The sequence below is a fragment of the Hyperoodon ampullatus genome, assembly GCF_949752795.1.
Source record: "Hyperoodon ampullatus genome assembly, chromosome: 17".
Classification (NCBI taxonomy): Eukaryota; Metazoa; Chordata; class Mammalia; order Artiodactyla; family Ziphiidae; genus Hyperoodon; species Hyperoodon ampullatus.
The window spans coordinates 42,976,147-42,995,852 of NC_136930.1; the positions used below are offsets into that span (position 1 = coordinate 42,976,147).

The 19,706-nt window shown below is 35.6% G+C and overlaps 1 protein-coding gene across 1 annotated transcript in view; it reads right to left on the minus strand.

Annotated features, from left to right (window-relative positions):
- Positions 1–19,706, minus strand: part of RGS22 (regulator of G protein signaling 22) — a gene marked incomplete at its 3' end in the record, with an annotated part of 163,358 nt that overhangs the window by 43,090 nt on the left and 100,562 nt on the right. Inside the window, exons 16-21 of the mRNA XM_079722154.1 lie at positions 13,031–13,123; positions 10,687–10,859; positions 9,593–9,755; positions 6,717–6,875; positions 4,628–4,696; positions 1,230–1,391 (exon numbers count right to left, since the gene is read on the minus strand). Of these exons, the coding sequence (XP_079578280.1) occupies positions 1,230–1,391; positions 4,628–4,696; positions 6,717–6,875; positions 9,593–9,755; positions 10,687–10,859; positions 13,031–13,123 (819 nt within the window). The remainder of the gene's footprint in view (positions 1–1,229; positions 1,392–4,627; positions 4,697–6,716; positions 6,876–9,592; positions 9,756–10,686; positions 10,860–13,030; positions 13,124–19,706) is intronic.

The following is a 19,706-nucleotide window of genomic DNA, read 5'->3' on the forward strand; positions in this document are numbered from 1 at the left end:
GGAGAAACAGTCACACAGTTAAGGGCTGATTATGTATGAGTCTATGTTTTCTTAAATGCTTATTTTGCCCGGTTTATCTCATTACCTCTTATCCTAGCAGGGTTGGACTTACTAATGTTCATTTTAGCTTAAAGACTGTTCTGCTCACTCATAATAATTTCCTGTAATGGAAAACAGACTCTACCTCCTTTTTAATTTTCAAAAAAATTATCTTAGTATTACTTATCTTGTGATAGATTTAAAAAAAAACTTATCTCAAAATTCTTTTTTTTTTCCTGAGGAAATTTCTATGTTGACAAAGGTACAAAAACTGGTGATAACAGAAAAGGGTAGAAAACAGTTTCATAAAATGCTGGAGAAAGTCTGGAAGTAAGATTGTATTGAGCAACTACTAACTATATAGAGTAAATATGCTGCAAAGTATTAGTACTGCATAATATTATACATACGTAGATTATAGGCCAATTGAAAGCATTATCCTCTTAAATTCCAGCTTTCGTTTTACTCCCTACTTTTATAATGGGATTAAATAGGCTGCTTGCAAGGAAATGAGCCTGCTAACCCTGGGAGCAAGGATGCCTACTCTTAGGTATTTCTAGACAACATTCCTGTATTCAAGTCTAGATTACATAACCTAGGAAGTCCTTTCCTCCTCTTCAATGTACAGATCCTATAGGATTCCACCAAACACTTAAACCTGACAATAAAATGCTTTTGCACCTAATAACTTGTTCTTTCACTTATTTATTTTAAGAATTTGGCCATTCTAATAGTAAAGCCTCTCTCATCTCTGTTGGTTTATTTATCTGTAATCCACTGTCTTTTATTACTATTGCTACAAATATGGTTAGGAGGAATTCTTGTAAACAGGTCTCAGTTAAAGTACTGAATATGAATATCTTCAGCAAAAATGTATATAGTATATTTATAGATAAGCAATATGCAAAAATATAGTCAAAACTTTTCAGGAAGATTCTCATTAGATCATAATATACGTGAAACCTTGAAAAACCTAATACTATCATTTCAGGGCTAACTCTTACTTTTCACTGTGTAATAATAAATGTATCTAACACAGAACAATAGATACCTCAATATTTACACATTGGTATGAAAACATCGAAGTTGGGATATCTTATACAAATCTTGCCCAAAAAGTTAGGAAACTGATATGTTAATGCATCTCCTCCTCAAAAAGAGGTGGTTTTCTCCAGCTTCTAACACAATACCTTATATTTTTGTACTTCTTGCCAAAAGAGCACCCCATTTTCCAATAAATCTCCTTTTAGAGCCACAAACCGTTGAAACTGTCTTGCTGTAATTGGATTCAATAATGCTTTACGGAAAGCAGTGATTTCACAAGATGACGATATCCACTTACTCTCCACAGGCTGTCCAAATCAGAGAATACAGAAAATTAGCTGTGTTCTAAAAGTTAATAATAAAGTCATTTATTAGGCTAAAAATTACCAACTTCTATCTCCTTTATTTTTGGCTGTTGAAATTTACGGCATGGATAAATAGAATTTGGCAGCTTTCCCCCTCTGTTCTCCCTTTTGTCTCCTTTGTATTTTTATGGCATCAGGTTTTTAAGAGGTGGAGAGAAAAAGAAATGATTGGATGACTTAGAACATATGAGTACATTAAGAATGTTAACAATCATTACAGTTTGGGACTATGGTGAAAGACTACACTTTGGTGTACAGTATGAGTTCTGTGCTTAAACAGAACAAAGTAATCATAATGTTATAATTATATATTATTATTTTATAATTATATATATTATATGTTATACATTAATATATAATTTTCCTGCCTTTTAAAAAGTAAAAACAGGTGAACATTTAAGATATTTTTCAAAAATTTTAGAAAAAATTACCAATTAATCTTATTAATTTAAATAGGAAATTTACTGTGGAGCTTCACTATAATTCTATCTTAGAAAGATCGTGGTTTTTTTTTTTTTTTTTTTGGCCACGCTGTGCCACTTGTGGGATTTTAGTTTCCTGACCAGGGATCGAACCTGGGCCACAGCAGTGAAAGTGCTGAGTCCTAACCACTGGACTGCCACGGAATTCCCAAAAGATCATGTTTTTAGGTGAGACATCTTTAGATTATTTTAATAATAAATTACTATTAATAATTAATAACTGGAGGAAATAATTATCAGTGCATATTTTTAATAATAAACTTTCTCTAACCCAGGATTCACTTTACACAACAAAAAAGCCATGTTGTTTTACTAATGTTTAAAGGTATTACTTATTTTATCTTCACAATTCTGTAGTATATGATGTCTACTTCTTTTACCTTGACCATTTTAGATCACATATTCATCCTCTTTTACCTTCTCAGATTAAAAAAAATAATAGATTTTATTGAATTTACTGAATAGATTTTTTTTCATTTGATAAATTTATTGAAGTGCCCCAAATCTGAGTTTAGCCTACAACCATGCAAGGAAGCATCATTCTAAAGGCAATATTTTAGATGAACTTAGGAATTATAGTAATCAATGACAAATATTCATTGCACATGATAAATATCCATTACTGACAATGCATAAAATAAGTTTCTTGAAACAAATCATATGTGACCAACAATATAAGTGTTTTAAGAGAGCTATGTAAAAAGCCTATGGGAATGCAAAGGAAGGAGTAACTAATTCTGCCTGGAGGAGTAAGAGCTTTACAGAGAAGGGCTTTGAGGATGACATCTGAGTTGGAAACTGAAAAGCGAAGGCAACTCCAGGCACTCTAGATGAATGGTGGTGCCTTTACCCCAAATAAAGTGAATAGATGTCTATCACTATTTTAGTGAGGCACATGTAGTGTTCCAAGGACAAAAAGTTAAGACCATCACCAGATGGTCCATATTAAAATTACAGCCCTATAAATAGGAACAACTATGTATTAGACTGGGATGTTTATTTAAAACCCACTCAACAAATAATGTTTTAAGACCTGCTTCTTAAGATACTAAAACTTAGTAATTTAACTAAAACCCGTAATTTAACTAAACAGAAAATAACATAATATATAATGCATGATAATATGACATATAATCCCATTCTATTTAGTATTTTTAAAAAATACATAGCAAAGGACAAATATAAGAACAGTTTGTTTCCTTTCAAGAGGAAAATACAGGAAAAAAGCATCCTAACAGATACATATGCTCCTCTAACGGTCGAATAGATTTTTATCTTTGTTAGGTTGTAGGGGGTCACCTGGGTCTAGTTTGACATTTTATCAAGACCTATAGAAGGACGAATACACATACATTTGTAGGCTCAGAAAGAAGACTGTGTTTATCATGCTTGTTAAGAAGCAAAATAGGCAATTTCTAGCTAGGTATCATATTGTAGTGGTTTAAATAATCACCAAAATGATAGCTATCTTAATTCTTTTAAAGTTAAAATGTAATTCCAAATAAAGAGGATAATGTAAGATAATTTAAGTTGCTGATTCTGCTGCATACTCCCCATTCTTTGTGTGTAAACCACTCCCAATAATAAATAAACTACCATATGCTGGAATGATCAGCCTGTCTCAATAAATCCATCACAAGCAAAACAACTAAAAATACACATTTATTTTTTTTTTATTTTTTGCTTTATCACAAATTTAATCAGTTATATGTATACATATGTTCCCATATCCCCTCCCTTTTGCATCTCCCTCCCACCCTCCCTATCCCACCCCTCCAGGCGGTCACAAAGCACCGAGCTGATCTCCCTGTGCTATGCGGCTTCTTCCCACTAGCTATCTACCTTACGTTTGGTAGTGTATATATGTCCATGCCGCTCTTTCACTTTGTCACAGCTTACCCTTCCCCCTCCCCATATCCTCAAGTCCATTCTCTAGTAGGTCTGTGTCTTTATTCCTGTCTTACCCCTATGTTCTTCATGACCTTTTTTTTTCTTAAATTCCATATATATGTGTCAGCATACAGTATTTGTCTTTCTCTTTCTGACTTACTTCACTCTGTATGACAGACTCTAGGTCCATCCACCTCATTACAAATAGTTCAATTTCATTTCTTTTTATGGCTGAGTAATATTCCATTGTATGTATGTGCCACATCTTCTTTACCCATTCATCCGATGATGGACACTTAGGTTGTTTCCATCTCCGGGCTATTGTAAATAGGGCTGCTATGAACATTTTGGTACATGTCTCTTTTTGAATTATGGTTTTCTCAGGGTATATGCCCAGTAGTGGGATTGCAGGGTCATATGGTAGTTCTATTTGTAGTTTTTTAAGGAACCTCCATACCGTTCTCCATAGTGGCTGTACCAATTCACATTCCCACCAGCAGTGCAAGAGTGTTCCCTTTTTTCCACACCCTCTCCAGCATTTATTGTTTCTAGATTAAAAATACACATTTAAAGTCCAATCACACACTTCTAGGGTTGAGCAGGCTAAGGAACTCTCTAAGAAGAGGGCTCTAGTAGAATCACACTTTCCTGCAGATTCCATCAGCCAGTTAAGAACAGTGTCAGCATCTGGTGGCTTAGAAAAAAGCATTATCTACAATGAGCGTCTCTGTACAAGAAGAGGAAGAAAAACAATACTTTGACAGTGGAACTTACAAGAGGAAGAACATAACAACAAATATTACTTGCCTTCCAGACTCCAATTTTCCTTTCATGCTTCTGTAGTAAAAGCTCTTCAGCTATGTCTCTCACCTGTACCTAGAAGCAAACCAATGATTTTATCCGAGTTATTCAGAATGTCTACAGTATTGAAATCATTTATTGATTTAACAGCTTTAAAAAATGAGGTAAAGGTCAGTGTGAATAAGAGAAAGAACAGGAGAAAGAGGATAAGACTTAGAAATGGAAGCCCTGTCCATGTCCCCGGGCAAGTCACTCAAATTCTCTTAACAGTCTCCTCATCTGCAAAATGGAGATAATAATACCTGAGTGTATTGCCCCAAAGGTAGACAACAGTTTCACTTGGGCCCCATAGAAACTGAAGCTGGAAGGATAATTAGGACTGCCCAAATTTTTGTGTATTCTCTAGCCACAACTAATTTTAGAAGAGTACAAAAGTTACTCAACACAGGGAGGTAATACAGTAGATATTTCTTGAGGTTATTGCCTATTCACAGTATTTTCCCTTTTTTGGGAACCACTCCTGCCAAATCTGTGCTATGTAACTCTACCTTCCTGTCTATAGCAGGTAGATCCAGGAGCTGACCCAGACAGACAGGGACTAGAATCACTGCTGCTGAGTCTTTTGGTAGCCACAGCCTGGAGAAAAGATCTGAGAATTATTCTTGCTGGGTTCCCAGGGCTGTCCTGGCCCCTGGCCTTTGTAAAACTTGAGTGTCAACTCTTTCCCTAAATGTGTGAGATGCTCCAGCATCATTTTATTAAAAATTCTTGATCTTCCTTCTCTTCTGTCTTTGGCTTAAGGTTGCCAGAATCAGTGAATATTGCTGGCCACACACAGAATTGCTAAGTTAGGAAGGAGCTGTAAATTACAATAAAATTACTGTGGTAAACATAGTGAGAAAACACGGTAAACAATATTAATGAGCCAAATATCTTTCTACTTGGCTTTGGACAGACAATTAGAGTTAGCCTGAAGAAAGGAAATGAGGAAATCTGAGTTGTCCCAAAGCTTACTTCCAGGAACTTTTTGCCTAAAACAGGTCAGGTCTTCTTCCCCATACTATAAGTTCTATGTTCCCAGCTGTACTGTGTTTTCCATGACTTAAGGTGCTAAGAAGACTAAGGATATTTCTAGATAAGTAAGACTCAAAGTGTTTGATAAATTAAATATGGAGGGCAGCTTTTTTACATTCTTCCTGATCAATACTAATGGCATGTGCTTTGCACACTGAAGTCCAAAATTACATGCTCTCCTTGTGTTCTTTTTGTAAAGATCAGGTTTGCCTGTTTTTAGGTGTGATAATGACATTTAAAATTATTGAAGCAATACATGCTTCTTATAAAATAAAAACTAAACAAAGCAAAACAACAACAACAAAAACCCTACTTTACAAAGTAAAAATCCTTCACACTCTCCATACCCATTCCCAGGAGGCTGATCTTTTCTTTCATCTTTGTTCATAAATATAAATATAGACAGACAGAGAGAAGGAGAAAGAGAAATGCATAAATAGACAGATATATAGATATAAGTACATATAACAGGATTATCATCTATGTGTTGTTCTACATCCTGCTTGTTTCACTCAATAAATAACATCTTTCATTATATGTGGAAATCTCATTTTTATAATCTCATTTTATATGGAAAACTGCAGTTTTCCACAGTATGGAATTCTTATAATTCATTTAACTATTCCCCTTTGTACATCCTTGCCCATTTATATGAAGACTAGATAACAATAATGTAAAAAATAATAACTATATTAATAGACAGTATGTGAGTGTTTGCTGTGTACCAGGCACCATGCTAAGAAACTACACATATATCATTTCGTTTCCTCTTCATAACAATCTTATGAAGCTATTACTCTTATTAACTCCATTTCTTTTCCAAATGAGAACACTAAGGTTATAAAACTTATTGTTGTACAATTAATATGTGGCAGTGTTGAGATTAAAACTTGGGAAGTCTGACTTCCTGTTCTTAACCACTATGCCATAGAAGTACAATGGCTGAGTCAACAGGCTTTCACATTTGAGGCTTTGAGAGGTGCTGTCAGTTGCTATCCCAAGGTTAAACTAATTTACATACCTTTATCTTTTGACGTGCTGCAAACTGTTCACTTGCAAGAAACAATGGCAACCAAACATTTTCTAGCCTATTTAGGACATGCTTCTGAATTTCAATTAGAACAGCTGCATCAAGCTGCTCATGGAGAATCTTTCCCCAGCCACAACTTACATGCATTATCTAAGAAAATAAAAATGAAACATAGACAACAAACTTCTGTTTAGGTAAAGAAATGCTAATAGTCATTAATTTATTCATTCACTCCAAGACTATTTGCTGAGCACCTGATAGGTGCCAGAATTTTCATTTTCTCTAAAATAGCTCCTGGCTTTACTGTGTATAGTAAAGACAGATAACTCCCTTAACATCAAACAGAGAATTGTGGTTTATGTGATGGTTGTTTTAGATGTATGATTTTGCTTATGATAATATATTTCAAAGAACACAGGGATTTCTATCCTGTGTGACAACTACAGTGCCATTTTTTTCTCCATGGCTTCAGTTTCTTCAACTGTAAAATAAGGGCATTAGACTTTTAGTTTTCTAAGTTCTCTTCTAGGTCTAATATTCTATGAATCTCTGATTCTACTCAAATGGACTTGTTTGAGAAGGCATTTTCTTTTGTCTGAGAAAAATAAGGCATTAATTAGTTAAGAGACAACCTTGACTCAGACATTATAAATATGCATATTACCAATAAACATTGGGCTGGAGATGGTGGAATGATGGTGGTGGTAGCAATGTAGGGCTGTTCCAACAACCTCAAAGAAGAAAACAGAGATAGCAGGAAGTAGAAAAAGGCCAGGTTATACAGACGATAGTCTCTGACTTGCACAGGTATCCCTTTTATAAGACAATTTCTCTGTGGCCAAAATCTTCCTTCTTTATAATTACTGGCTTCCACGATACTAATGGCCATAAAAATTAATTAATTAAAAAACAATACTAATGGCCAATTCCTACTATAAATCATCCTGTTTCTGTGTATATACCATTCAAAATGGGTGAGTTTTTTGTACACAGAAAAAAACTGGACTCCTCATTGGAGTCTTAGCTCTCATTTGATTAATAAGATTAACTTAATCCTAATAATAATATTGTTTTATATAAAAAAGAGAAACTCTCTTAGCCATCCTTTAATAATATTAATCAAATAATATTAATAATAATACGGTTTCTGTATAAAAATAAGAAGAAAAGAGAATAAGAGAAGACTACTTTGCTAATCAAACTGCAAATTGGCCACACAACTAGGATTAGAACCAGCATGGTCTGTATAAAACATAAGGCGATGCAGAAATCCTTAAGTATAAAATAGGTAAATAAAAATAAAAGTAAAGACAAAGATGAGGAAGAAGGGTCATTTGGAAAACTCCTCTGTAGTAAGCACAGTCATTTGCTATGATGGCAATGGGTGACTTTTTCCACTGAATTTTTAATTCTCAGCAAGTTTTACTATGGAAGGTTCACACAGTAGCATCAGATACCATGAAACCTCACACAATGTAGCACAAGCCAAATAGAAAACAAATGCTTTCCATGTGTTTATTTCATACTTATGCTTATTGAGATACTCCCAGCCACTTTTGCTAATACATACCAGATTTGTATCTCAGGGAAATAATGGCAAGACATTTTTGTTAAGGTTGCTTAATTCTAGAATTTCTTCTCCCTCTTACTCCCAAGGACTTTTGTTTATTTTCCCCCCAAAGATCTAGATTTTTAATTTGGTATGCCCTACTTGTGAATAGCTCTGAATTTTTCTTTAACTTATTGAATTAATCTGAGATTTGTATTTTACAAGTGTATGCCATCAGGGTACGCATCCTTTTAAACTACAAAAATAAAGAACTCAAATGCTACACCTTTGATCTAGCAAACTTCTAGTATTAGCAAACTTCAGGTTAAATAAATTATAACACTTAATTTTATATTTCAAAGGCATTAAAATTGAGCCATATCTCATGTGATCAATTACATGAACACTCAAAACCACTGCTGAATCCCAATCTGACATTTTTGCTGTAAATAATGACACCGTCTAGTTATTAATAAGTTGTGATTAAAGCCATATGATCTTGGCTCAACAAAATGGAAAATCTATGTTCCTGGTCAATAAAAATTGTTTGGGGAGACAGTACAATGGCAAACAGGATTTTTCAAAAATCAGTTATGTCTGGAGTAATTTCAGGTAAGAGAAGAACAGAAAACAGGTAGAGATGGGGCTTAATGGCTGATAATGGCTGTTTTTCTGCTTTTGAAAGGTGCAAGGACTTTGTCCTCCTTGTGTACCACTTATCCTGAGCACCTAGAACAGCGTCTGGCATATCACAGGCACCCATATTTGCTGAATGAATGGGTGAGTGGATGAATGAAAGTTATTTTTATTCCATAGATTATTTTAGAAACAATGCAGTTTTAATAATATATAATACTTGACTGAATTTTAAGGCATCTGTAGACGGACTTCCCTGATGGTCCAGTGGTTAAGACTCCACGCTCCCAATCCAGGGGGCCAGGGTTTGACCCCTGGTCAGGGAACTACAGCCCACATACTGCAACTAAGAGTTCGCATGGCTCAACTAAAGATCCCACATGCCGCAAGTAAAGACCCCGCATGCTGCAACTGAGACCTGGTGCAGCCAAATAAATAAATAAATAAATGAATAAATAAATTTTTTAAATTATGGAAAAAAATAAGTAAATAAAGGAAGGCAGCCTTTATTTAAAAAAAAGACATTTGTAGATAATTATTAATACCTAAAAAAAGATATCAAAAGTGTCTAACATATAAGTTATAAAAGCAAAAGAAAAAAAGACGCTCAGATTGTTGGCAAAAAGAAATAAATTACTAGTTTTCATACTTAAATGTAGACAATATGTCTCCATGTTGATACCTGGTCCTGTTGATATAGAGAAGCTGGACTGTTGGGTCCAAAGAAATATTTTTTATTAAGGTACTTGTTTTTAATGTACATAGATTTTGCCTCCCTTTGCTTTCGATCTCTGTAAGTTATTCTTCGGAACTGTTCAATGTCTGTCCAGCACATAAGGTCCATGCTAAAATGAAAAAGTACAGCCCTTCTTATTTATTTCTTTCAATTCTATTAAACACCAAACAAGTTGTTGTTTTGACAGAATTTAGAAAGGGCTGTATTGAGTAGTTAGCACAACCGATTAGACCACGAAACTAATGAGTACAATATTATTAATATTATTATTAATATTGTCTTATCCTGGCTAAAAATATGAATGAATACAAGGAGTGCTGGGATCAGAGAAGAATCTACCACCATACTGGTAGAGTGGGTCTCAGAGTTCTTCCATTAATGATGAACTAGTATTATCAATTTCAAATATGGAAAAATTTCCACCTATTGCATGTCTATTTGGCAACCTGCTAAATTTAGAATAATTATCACCACAAAGCGGAACTATATACGTGAAATTTGGCTCCCAGGTCTAACCAGTTTTGTTAACTTGGGAGAAAATTATTGGAAAAAATATGATTAATACTTCAGTTTATATTAGATAAATGTGTCATAAGGTACCAAGATTCTACGCAAAACTATAATGTTTCATTTATGTATTAACTAATGAAAATCACAAAATAGTACAGTAATTTCAATAGCTTAGTGAAATATAAAAGAGAAACTTCTCAGAAAGAGTCATTAGAGCACCTGTTTAGAAAAATGCAAAAGAAAGAAACATCAGAATAGGTGTACTGGTGTTTTAATTTAGCCAATGGTAAAAGTATCAACAAATATTGTTTGACCACTTAAAATAACATTTTGGAGGCTGTTATTATCAAAATGCAATTCCCAACAAAAAGTTATCCATACAGGTTTCATTAATCTTTACTGAAATGGGTAAAATCTAGCATCAAACCATTTTTCTCATATGTTGAATCAAAACAAGTATCTTAAAGAAGTAACAGTTTAGAAAAATATTTTAACAGAGAAATAAATTTTAAAATGGTTATGTTCCTTACCTTGAAGAATGAGCCTCAAGAAACTGATGGAAATGTTCAAACTCCAGTTTGTTGTTAAGCAGATCATTAAAATTAAAATGCCTATATTCTGCAGGAACATTATTCCAGTATTCTGTTTGTTTAGAGACGTGAGGAAGTGGTGAAATACCAGATCCAATTTCACAAGTAGTGTCCTAGTGAAATAATACTTTTCATAAAAATCTCTTAAATACAACAAATTATTTTCCAAATTTAAAGAGAAACTGAAATAAAAATTAACTATTAGGCCAATGGCATTTATCAGTCCAATGGTAGAACTGGGTAAAGAATCTAGAATCTGGTTCTAACTCACATCAAATTCTGTTCTGTTCCTTTCCATTCCATTCCCTTCTTTTCAGGAACATTAGTAAGTATTTACCATACACTTGCTTATAAAATATTAATTTTATTATTTTTGTTGGTACAGAAGTAATATATCTTTTGTAATAAAAAGAAAACAAAAAGCATACATTGTACTACCTTTCAGAGGTAACCACCACAAACATTTTTATGTGCATCCTTTTAGTCTTTTTTGTACACACATGTAGTTTGTCACAAATGGTAATAGGACTATACAACTATGTATGGTTTTGTAACTTGGTTCTTTTTCTTAACGATATATCATGAACATAAAATATTAGTTTGTCTATAAAAGTTTTTTATGTTATAGAGTAGTACAAGATACTTTAGATGTAATCTCCTTCATATAACAGTTAATTGTTAGGTATTTTTAATACCTCTGATGTTTTGCGAACAGTTTACAAGTCCTTCAGGGCAAAGAGCTAGAGAGGCTTATTCTTCAGAAATCCTTCCTATGTAACTCCCTATATAATTAATTCACTTCCCTATTTTTTTGAAAGCATCAGACCATGAGATAAACTACCTATATTCAAAAAATCAATTTTTGATAGGTATAAGTATTATGAATAGTATTATAAATTTAAAAAAATTTAAAGATACAACTTTATGAATTTTTATGTATCCTTTCCAGATATTAATTAATAGAATTTCAAATAAAGAATTTCTGTGTTTATAAGGCAATAACATGAAGGTTACATTTAAAAAATAGCTTTACTGTTTGTGTAAAACTTTACTGCAAAAGAATAAAGATTTCAGATAGGTACAAAGTAGAAAATTAAAAAATCACCTGAAACCTTACCACTCAGAGCTAACTACTTTTAATATTTTGATGAACATTTTTCCAGATAGCCCTCTTTCCATATATGTATACACCTAGGAATGCATGTATAATTTTAGGTGAATAGGATTACCCGATACCAGTGGGTTTTTTTTGCTTTTTTAAATGAGTTTGGTCTTTTATTTAATTTTTTAAATTAATTAATTTATTTATTTTTAGCTGCGTTGGGTCTTTGTTGCTGCACGCAGGCTTTCTCTAGTTGCGGCGAGCGGGGGCTACTCTTCATTGCAGTGTGCAGGCTTCTCACTGCGGTGGCTTCTCTTGTTGCGGAGCACAGGCTCTAGGCGCACGGGCTTCAGCAGTTGTAGCTCGCAGGCTCTAGAGTGCAGGCTCAGTAGTTGTGGCGCACGGGCTTAGCTGCTCCGTGGCATGTGGGATCTTCCCGGACCAGGGCTCGAACCCGTGTCCCCTGCATTGGCAGGCGGATTCTCAACCACTGTGCCACCAGGGAAGCCCCGATACCAGTGTTTTTGTTCCCCACATTTTTATATAATAATATGTCGGGAGCATTTTCCATGTCAATAAATATGAATCTAAACTGTCATTTCTATGTAGGTACACACATTTAATCTTATGGCCTTATGGATCTATCATGGTTTACTTAGCCAATCACAAATTTGCAAATAACACTTTAATATCCTATCAATCCTATGACCTTTTTATTGACTCTATTAAAGCCTTTCTATATTTTTTCTTTATTATTTTGCTTACTGCTGTCACACAACACTTCCTTTTCTGTTTGGAAAACTCAATTTAATTCTTTTGTGACTTGACAACAAATAGCGCTGCTGCCATACAGAAAATAACCAGTAATGTTCAAAGGAATATAATGTGGCTTGAAGGCTCTTAGCTAAGGCAAACGTGTATCTTGGCTCCCTATGCTACTTCATCTGCTTTATTTTTCTGGCTTTGTTGTTAAATGTGTCAAAAAAATGTGATACCTGTCAAATGCAGCATGTTGGGCAAAGAAGCAGCAGAAAATGAAACTGCCTGACCCCTACTTTATCAATACATGATTTCCTCAATATACGATCTCTACTCCCCCCCGCTCCCCCCCCCCCAATATATGCAGTGATAATCCTCTTTCTAGGTTAAAATCTTTGTTTTTCTAAGTACAGAGTTTCTTACCTCAGCTTTCTTGGAAACTGTCTCTTTATGCAAAGCCTGTAGCTTTCTGAAGTACGTGGAATCTAGCTGTCGAGTTTCCTCCACGAGCTCCACCTATAATAACACAGTAATAAAGTTTGTAACTTCAAAAGAATCTGCATTATGAAAAAGTGGGGAAAGAATGCACAATTTGCCAATAACAGTGGGCTAAAAAACAAATACACTTGACAATAAAGTAAGTTAGTTTGGAGGCAGAAGCAGGAAGACCCACATAGTGAAAAACATAGGCTACAGGGCTTCCCTGGTGGCGCAGTGGTTGAGAGTCCACCTGCCGATACAGGAGTCACGGGTTTGTGGCCTGGTCTGGGAAGATACCACATGCCACGGAGCGGCTAGGCCCGTGAGCCATGGCTGCTGAGCCTGCGCGTCCAGAGCCTGTGCTCCACAACGGGAGAGGTCACAACAGTGAGAAGCCTGCGTACCGCAAAACAAAAAACAAAAAAAACCCCAAAAAAACATTAGCTACAATTGCTTTAGGTGCAAGGTTAGGTTGTTTTTTTGAGATGTTTCCTGTTTCTTAAGGTAGGATTGTATTGCTATAAACTTCCCTCTTAGAACTGCTTTTGCTGCATCCCATAGGTTTTGGGTCATCATGTTTTCATTGTCATTTGTTTCTAGGTATTTTTTGATTTCCTCTTTGATTTCTTCAGTGATCTCTTGGTTATTAAGTAGTATATTGTTTAGCCTCCATGTGTTTGTATTTTTTACAGATCTTTTCCTGTAATTGATATCTAGTCTCATAGCACTGTGGTCGGAAAAGATACTTGATGTGATTTCAATTTTCTTAAATTACCAAAGTCTTATTTGTGACCCAAGATACGATATATCCTGGAGAATGTTCCATGAGCACTTGAGAAAAATGTGTTTTCTGTTGTTTTTGGATGGAATGTTCTATAAATATCAATTAAGTCCATCTTGTTTAATGTATCATTTAAAGCTTGTGTTTCCTCATTTATTTTCATTTTGGATGATCTGTCCATTGGTGAAAGTGGGGTGTTAAAGTTGCCTACTATGATTGTGTTGCTGTCGATTTCCCATTATGGCTGTTAGTACTTGCCTTATGTATTGAGGTGCTACTATGTTGGGTGCATAAATATTAACAATTGTCATATCTTCTCCTTGGATCAATCCCTTGATCATTATGTAGTGTCCTTCTTTGTCTCTTGTAATAGTCTTAATTTTAAAGTCTATTTTGTCTGATATGAGAATTGTTACTCCAGCTTTCTTTCATTTCCATTTGCATAAAATATCATTTTCCATCCCCTCACTTTCAGTCTGTATGTGTCCCTAGGTCTGAAGTGGGTCTCTTGTAGACAGCATATATACAGATCTTGTTTTTCTATCCATTCAGCCAGTCTGTGTCATTTGGTGGGAGCATTTAATCCATTTACATTTTTTTTTTTTTGCGGTACGCGGGCCTCTCATTGTTGTGGTCTCTCCAGTTGTGGAGCACAGGCTCCAGACGCACAGGCTCAGCGGCCATGGCTCATGGGCCTAGCTGCTCTGCGGCATGTGGGATCTTCCCGGACCAGGGCATGAACCCATGTCCCCTGCATCAGCAGGTGGACTCTCAACCACTGCGCCACCAGGGAAGCCCAACCCATTTACATTTAAGGTAATTATTGATATGTATGTTCCTATTCCCATTTTCTTAAATGTTTTGGGTTTGTTATTGTAGGTCTTTTCCTTCTCTTGTGTTTCTTGCCTAGAGAAGTTCCTTTAGCATTTGTTGTAAAGCTGGTTTGGTGGTACTGAGCAGAAGGAAAGAGATCATAAAGATTAGATCAGAAATAAATGAAAAAGAAATGAAGAAAACAATAGCAAAGATCAATAAAACTAAAAGCTGATTCTCTGAGAAGATAAACAAAATTGATAAATCATTAGCCAGACTCATCAAGAAGAAAAGGGAGAAGACTCAAAACAATAGAATTCGAAATGAAAAAGGAGAAGTAACAACTGACACTGCAGAAATACAAAGGATCATGAGAGATTGCTACAAGCAACTATATGCCAATAAAATGGACAACCTGGAAGAAATGGACAAATTCTTAGAAATGCATAACCTGCCAAGACTGAACCAAGAAGAAATAGAAAATATAAACAGACCAATCACAAGCACTGAAATTGAAACTGTGATTAAAAATCTTCCAAAAAACAAAAGCCCAGGATCAGATGGCTTCACAGGTGAATTCTATCAAACATTTAGAGAAGAGCTAACACCTATCCTTCTGAAATTCTTCCAAAATATAGCAGAGGGAGGAACCGTCCCAAACTCATTCTACGAGGCCACCATCACCCTGATACCAAAACTAGACAAAGATGTCACAAAGAAAGAAAACTACAGGCCAAAATCACTGATGAACATAGATGGAAAAATCATCAACAAAATACTAGCAAACAGAATCCAACAGCACATTAAAAAGATCATACACCATGATCAAGTGGGGTTTATTCCATGAATGCAAGGATTCTTCAATATATGTAAATCAATCAATATGATATATCATATTAACAAATTGAAGGAGAAAAACCATATGATCATCTCAATAGATGCAGAGAGAGCCTTCAACAAATTTCAACACCCATTTATGATAAAAACCCTGCAGAAAGTAGGCATAGAGGGAACTTTCTTCAACATAATAAAGGCCATATATGACAAACCCACAGCCAACATCATCCTCAATGGTGAAAAACTGAAACCATTTCCTCTAAGATCAGGAACGAGACAAGGTTGCCCACTCCCACCACTATTATTCAACATAGTTTTGGAAGTTTTAGCCATAACAATCAGAGAAGAAAAAGAAATAAAAGGAATCCAAATTGGAAAAGAAGAAGTAAAGCTGTCACTGTTTGCAGATGACATGATACTATACAAAGAGAATCCTAAAGATGCTACCAGGAAACTACTAGAGAAAATCAATGAATTTGGTAAAGTAGCAGGATACAAAATTAATGCACAGAAATCTCTGGCATTCCTATACACTAATGATGAAAAATCTGAAAGTGAAATTAAGAAAATCCTCCCATTTACCATTGCAACAAAAAGAATAAAATACCTGGGAATAAACCTACCTAGGGAGACAAAAGAACTGTATGCAGAAAATTATAAGACACTGATGAAAGAAACTAAAGATGATACAAATAGATGGAGAGATATACCATGTTCTTGGATTGGAAGAATCAACATTGTGAAAATGACTCTACTACCCAAAGCAATCTACAGATTCAATGCAATCCCTATCAAACTACCACTGGCATTTTTCACAGAACTAGAACAAAAAATTTCACAATTTGTATGGAAACACAAAAGACCCCGAATAGCCAAAGCAATCTTGAGAACGAAAAATGGAGCTGGAAAAATCAGGCTCCCTGACTTCAGACTATACTACAAAGCTACAGTAATCAAGAGAGTAAGGTACTGGCACAAAAACAGAAATACAGATCAATGGGACAGGATAGAAAGCCCAGATATAAACCCATGCATATATCATCACCTTATCTTTGATAAAGGAGGCAAAATATACAGTGGAGAAAAGACAGCCTCTTCAATAAGTGGTGCCTGGAACACTGGACAAGTACATGTAAAAGTATGAAATTAGAACACTCCCTAACACCATACACAAAAATAAACTCAAAATGGATTGAAGACCTAAATGTAAGGCCAGACACTATCAAACTCTTAGAGGAAAACACAGGCAGAACACTCTATCACATAAATTACAGCGAGATCCTTTTTGACCCACCTCCTAGAGAAATGGAAACAAAAACAAAAATAAACAAATGGGACCTAATGAAACTTCAAAGCTTTTGCACAGCAAAGGAAACCATAAACAAGACCAAAAGACAACCCTCAGAATGGGAGAAAATATTTGCAAATGAAGCAACTGACAAGGGATTAATCTCCAAAATTTACAAGCAGCTCATGCAGCTCAATAACAAAAAAAACAAAGAACCCAATACAAAAATGGGCAGAAGACCTAAACAGACATTTCTCCAAAGAAGATATACAGATTGCCAACAAACACATGAAAGAATGCTCAACATCATTAATCATTAGAGAAATGCAAATCAAAACTATAATGAGATATCATCTCACACCGGTCAGAATGGCCATCATCAAAAAATCTAGAAACAGGGCTTCCCTGGTGGCACAGTGGTTGAGAGTCCGCCTGCTGATGCAGGGGACACGGGTTCGTGCTCCAGTCCGGGAGGATCCCACATGCCACGGAGCGGCTGGGCCCATGAGCCATGGCCGCTGAGCCTGCGCGTCCGGAGCCTGTGCTCCGCGATGGGAGAGACCACAGCAGTGAGACGCCCGCGTGCTGCAAAAAAAAAAAAACAAAACTACAAATAGAACTACCATACGACCCAGCAATCCCGCTACTGGGCATATACCCTGAGAAAGCCAGCATTCAAAAAGAGTCATGTACCAAAATGTTCACTGTAGCTCTATTTACAATAGCCAGGACATGGAAGCCACCTGAGGTTCCATCATCAGATGAATGGATAAAGAAGATGTGGCACATATATACAATGGAATATTACTCAGCCATAAAAAGAAATGAAATTGAGATATTTGTAGTGAGGTGGATGGACCTAGAGTCTGTCATACAGAGTGGAGTAAGTCAGAAAGAGAAAAACAAATACCATATGCTAACACATATATATGGAATCTAAGAAAAAAAAAAAAGGTCATGAAGAACCTAGGGGTAAGACGGGAATAAAGACACAGACCTACTAGAGAATGGACTTGAGGATATGGGGAGGGGGAAGGGTAAGATGTGACAAAGTGAGAGAGTGGCAGGGACATATATACACTACCAAACATAAAATAGATAGCTAGTGGGAAGCAGCCACATAGCACAGGGAGATCAGCTCGGTGGTTTGTGACCACCTAAGAGCGGTGGGATACGGAGGGTGGGAGGGAGACGCGAGAGGGAAGAGATATGGGAACATATGTATATGTATAACTGATTCACTTTGTTATAAAGCAGAAACTAACACACCATTGTAAAGCAATTTGACTGCAATAAATATGTTAAAAAACAACAACAAAACAAAACATTAGCTACAGCAAAGTCAGGCTCCAAATGTTAAAAAATGTATACATTTCTATGTAATGATATAATGCCACCAAAGATCATTCCTCCTTTCTGGACATCCCATGTGAACTAGCAGACAGTGCAAACATGTTGGGTGGATCACTTTTCCATCTTCTATTCTTTATAACAGGATAATAGTCATGAAGATAGGCACTCTTAGCTTTAGGGACCAAATAATCCACAGTAGAACAAAAAAATGACTGGACTCTATTGTTATCAGTCTGTGAGCAAAGTTTTTATTGTTATAGCAAGAGAGGGGAGAGTCAATCATCAAATTAAACCTCACAGTAGGACTTAGCCTTCAGAGTGTGTATTGCACTGCTCCATACAGTCAGGAGAATAAGATCATTTTCCATTTCTCTATTGAGAAAGATCAGTTTAGCCGACTGAGAACTCCTGTATTTAATAATTAATTTTGGTTAAATCTTCTTGTTTATACTTTTTGGGAAAGAGTCTACATAATCCAGTCAGCTGGACTTTTAGAGAAGTCCTCTGGGCTGAACTTAAGAAGTTTATAGAATTAAGAGAAATTTATTTTTCCTCTTATTAAAAAGAGTGTATAATTTGTCCCAGGCATTTCGTAAGAATCACTGCTAATTCTAAAACTTCTTGGTTTAGGGAGGTTAGTTATAATTCTCAATCTGTTTTGCCATCCTAGGACCATATCTTATATCCATTTTCCTCTATACCATATACTGTATTTAAAATCATGACTGGGGACTTCCCTGGCTGTCCAGTGCTTAGGAATCTGCGCTTTCACTGCAGAGGGCATGGGTTCGATCCCTGGTTGGGTAACTAAGCTCCCGCAAGCTGCGAGGCATGGCCAAAAAAAAAATTAATTAGTTTAAAAAATAATAAATCATGACTGGAGAGAATTTTTCTTTTCTTAAAAAAAAATTTATTTATTTGGCTTCGTCAGGTCTTAGTTGCGGCACGCAGGATCTCTGCTGCCACATGTGGGATCTTCATTGCGGCGTGTGGGATCTTCATTGCGGCATGCAGGATCTAGTTCCCTGACGGGATCAAACCTGGGTCCCCTGCATTGGGAGCATGGTGTCTTAACCACTGGACCAGCAGGGAAGTCCCTGGAGAGAATTTCTAAAAAATTTCATATAATATCTCAATTTTCCTAGTGTAAAATATGTATTTTTGTAGTAGAAAGGATACAAATGCTAATTTTTCAGGACAAAAAGAAATCAGGACTGAAAAATTCATTAGTTTCGTCAATGAATTTAGTAAGCCATAGGGTTGTGTTGGTCACTATCTAATAAGATGACTCTATCCGAGGTGCTTGGTATTAATTTCATCTTAATTACCTCACCCATCCTTTCTAGGAGAAGACATGACCAAGAAGTTGTTCAGGAGATCTGAATGAAGAAGAGCAATACAGAGACAGCAGGGATCCACCTGAAATGACCTCATGTACAGGGTACATGCATTAACTTAATATTAAAAATACCCACAAATGGTTTTAATTTGTGATTCAAAATAAACATTTAAAGAGATTTCCTCCACCCATCAATAAGAACAGTGAA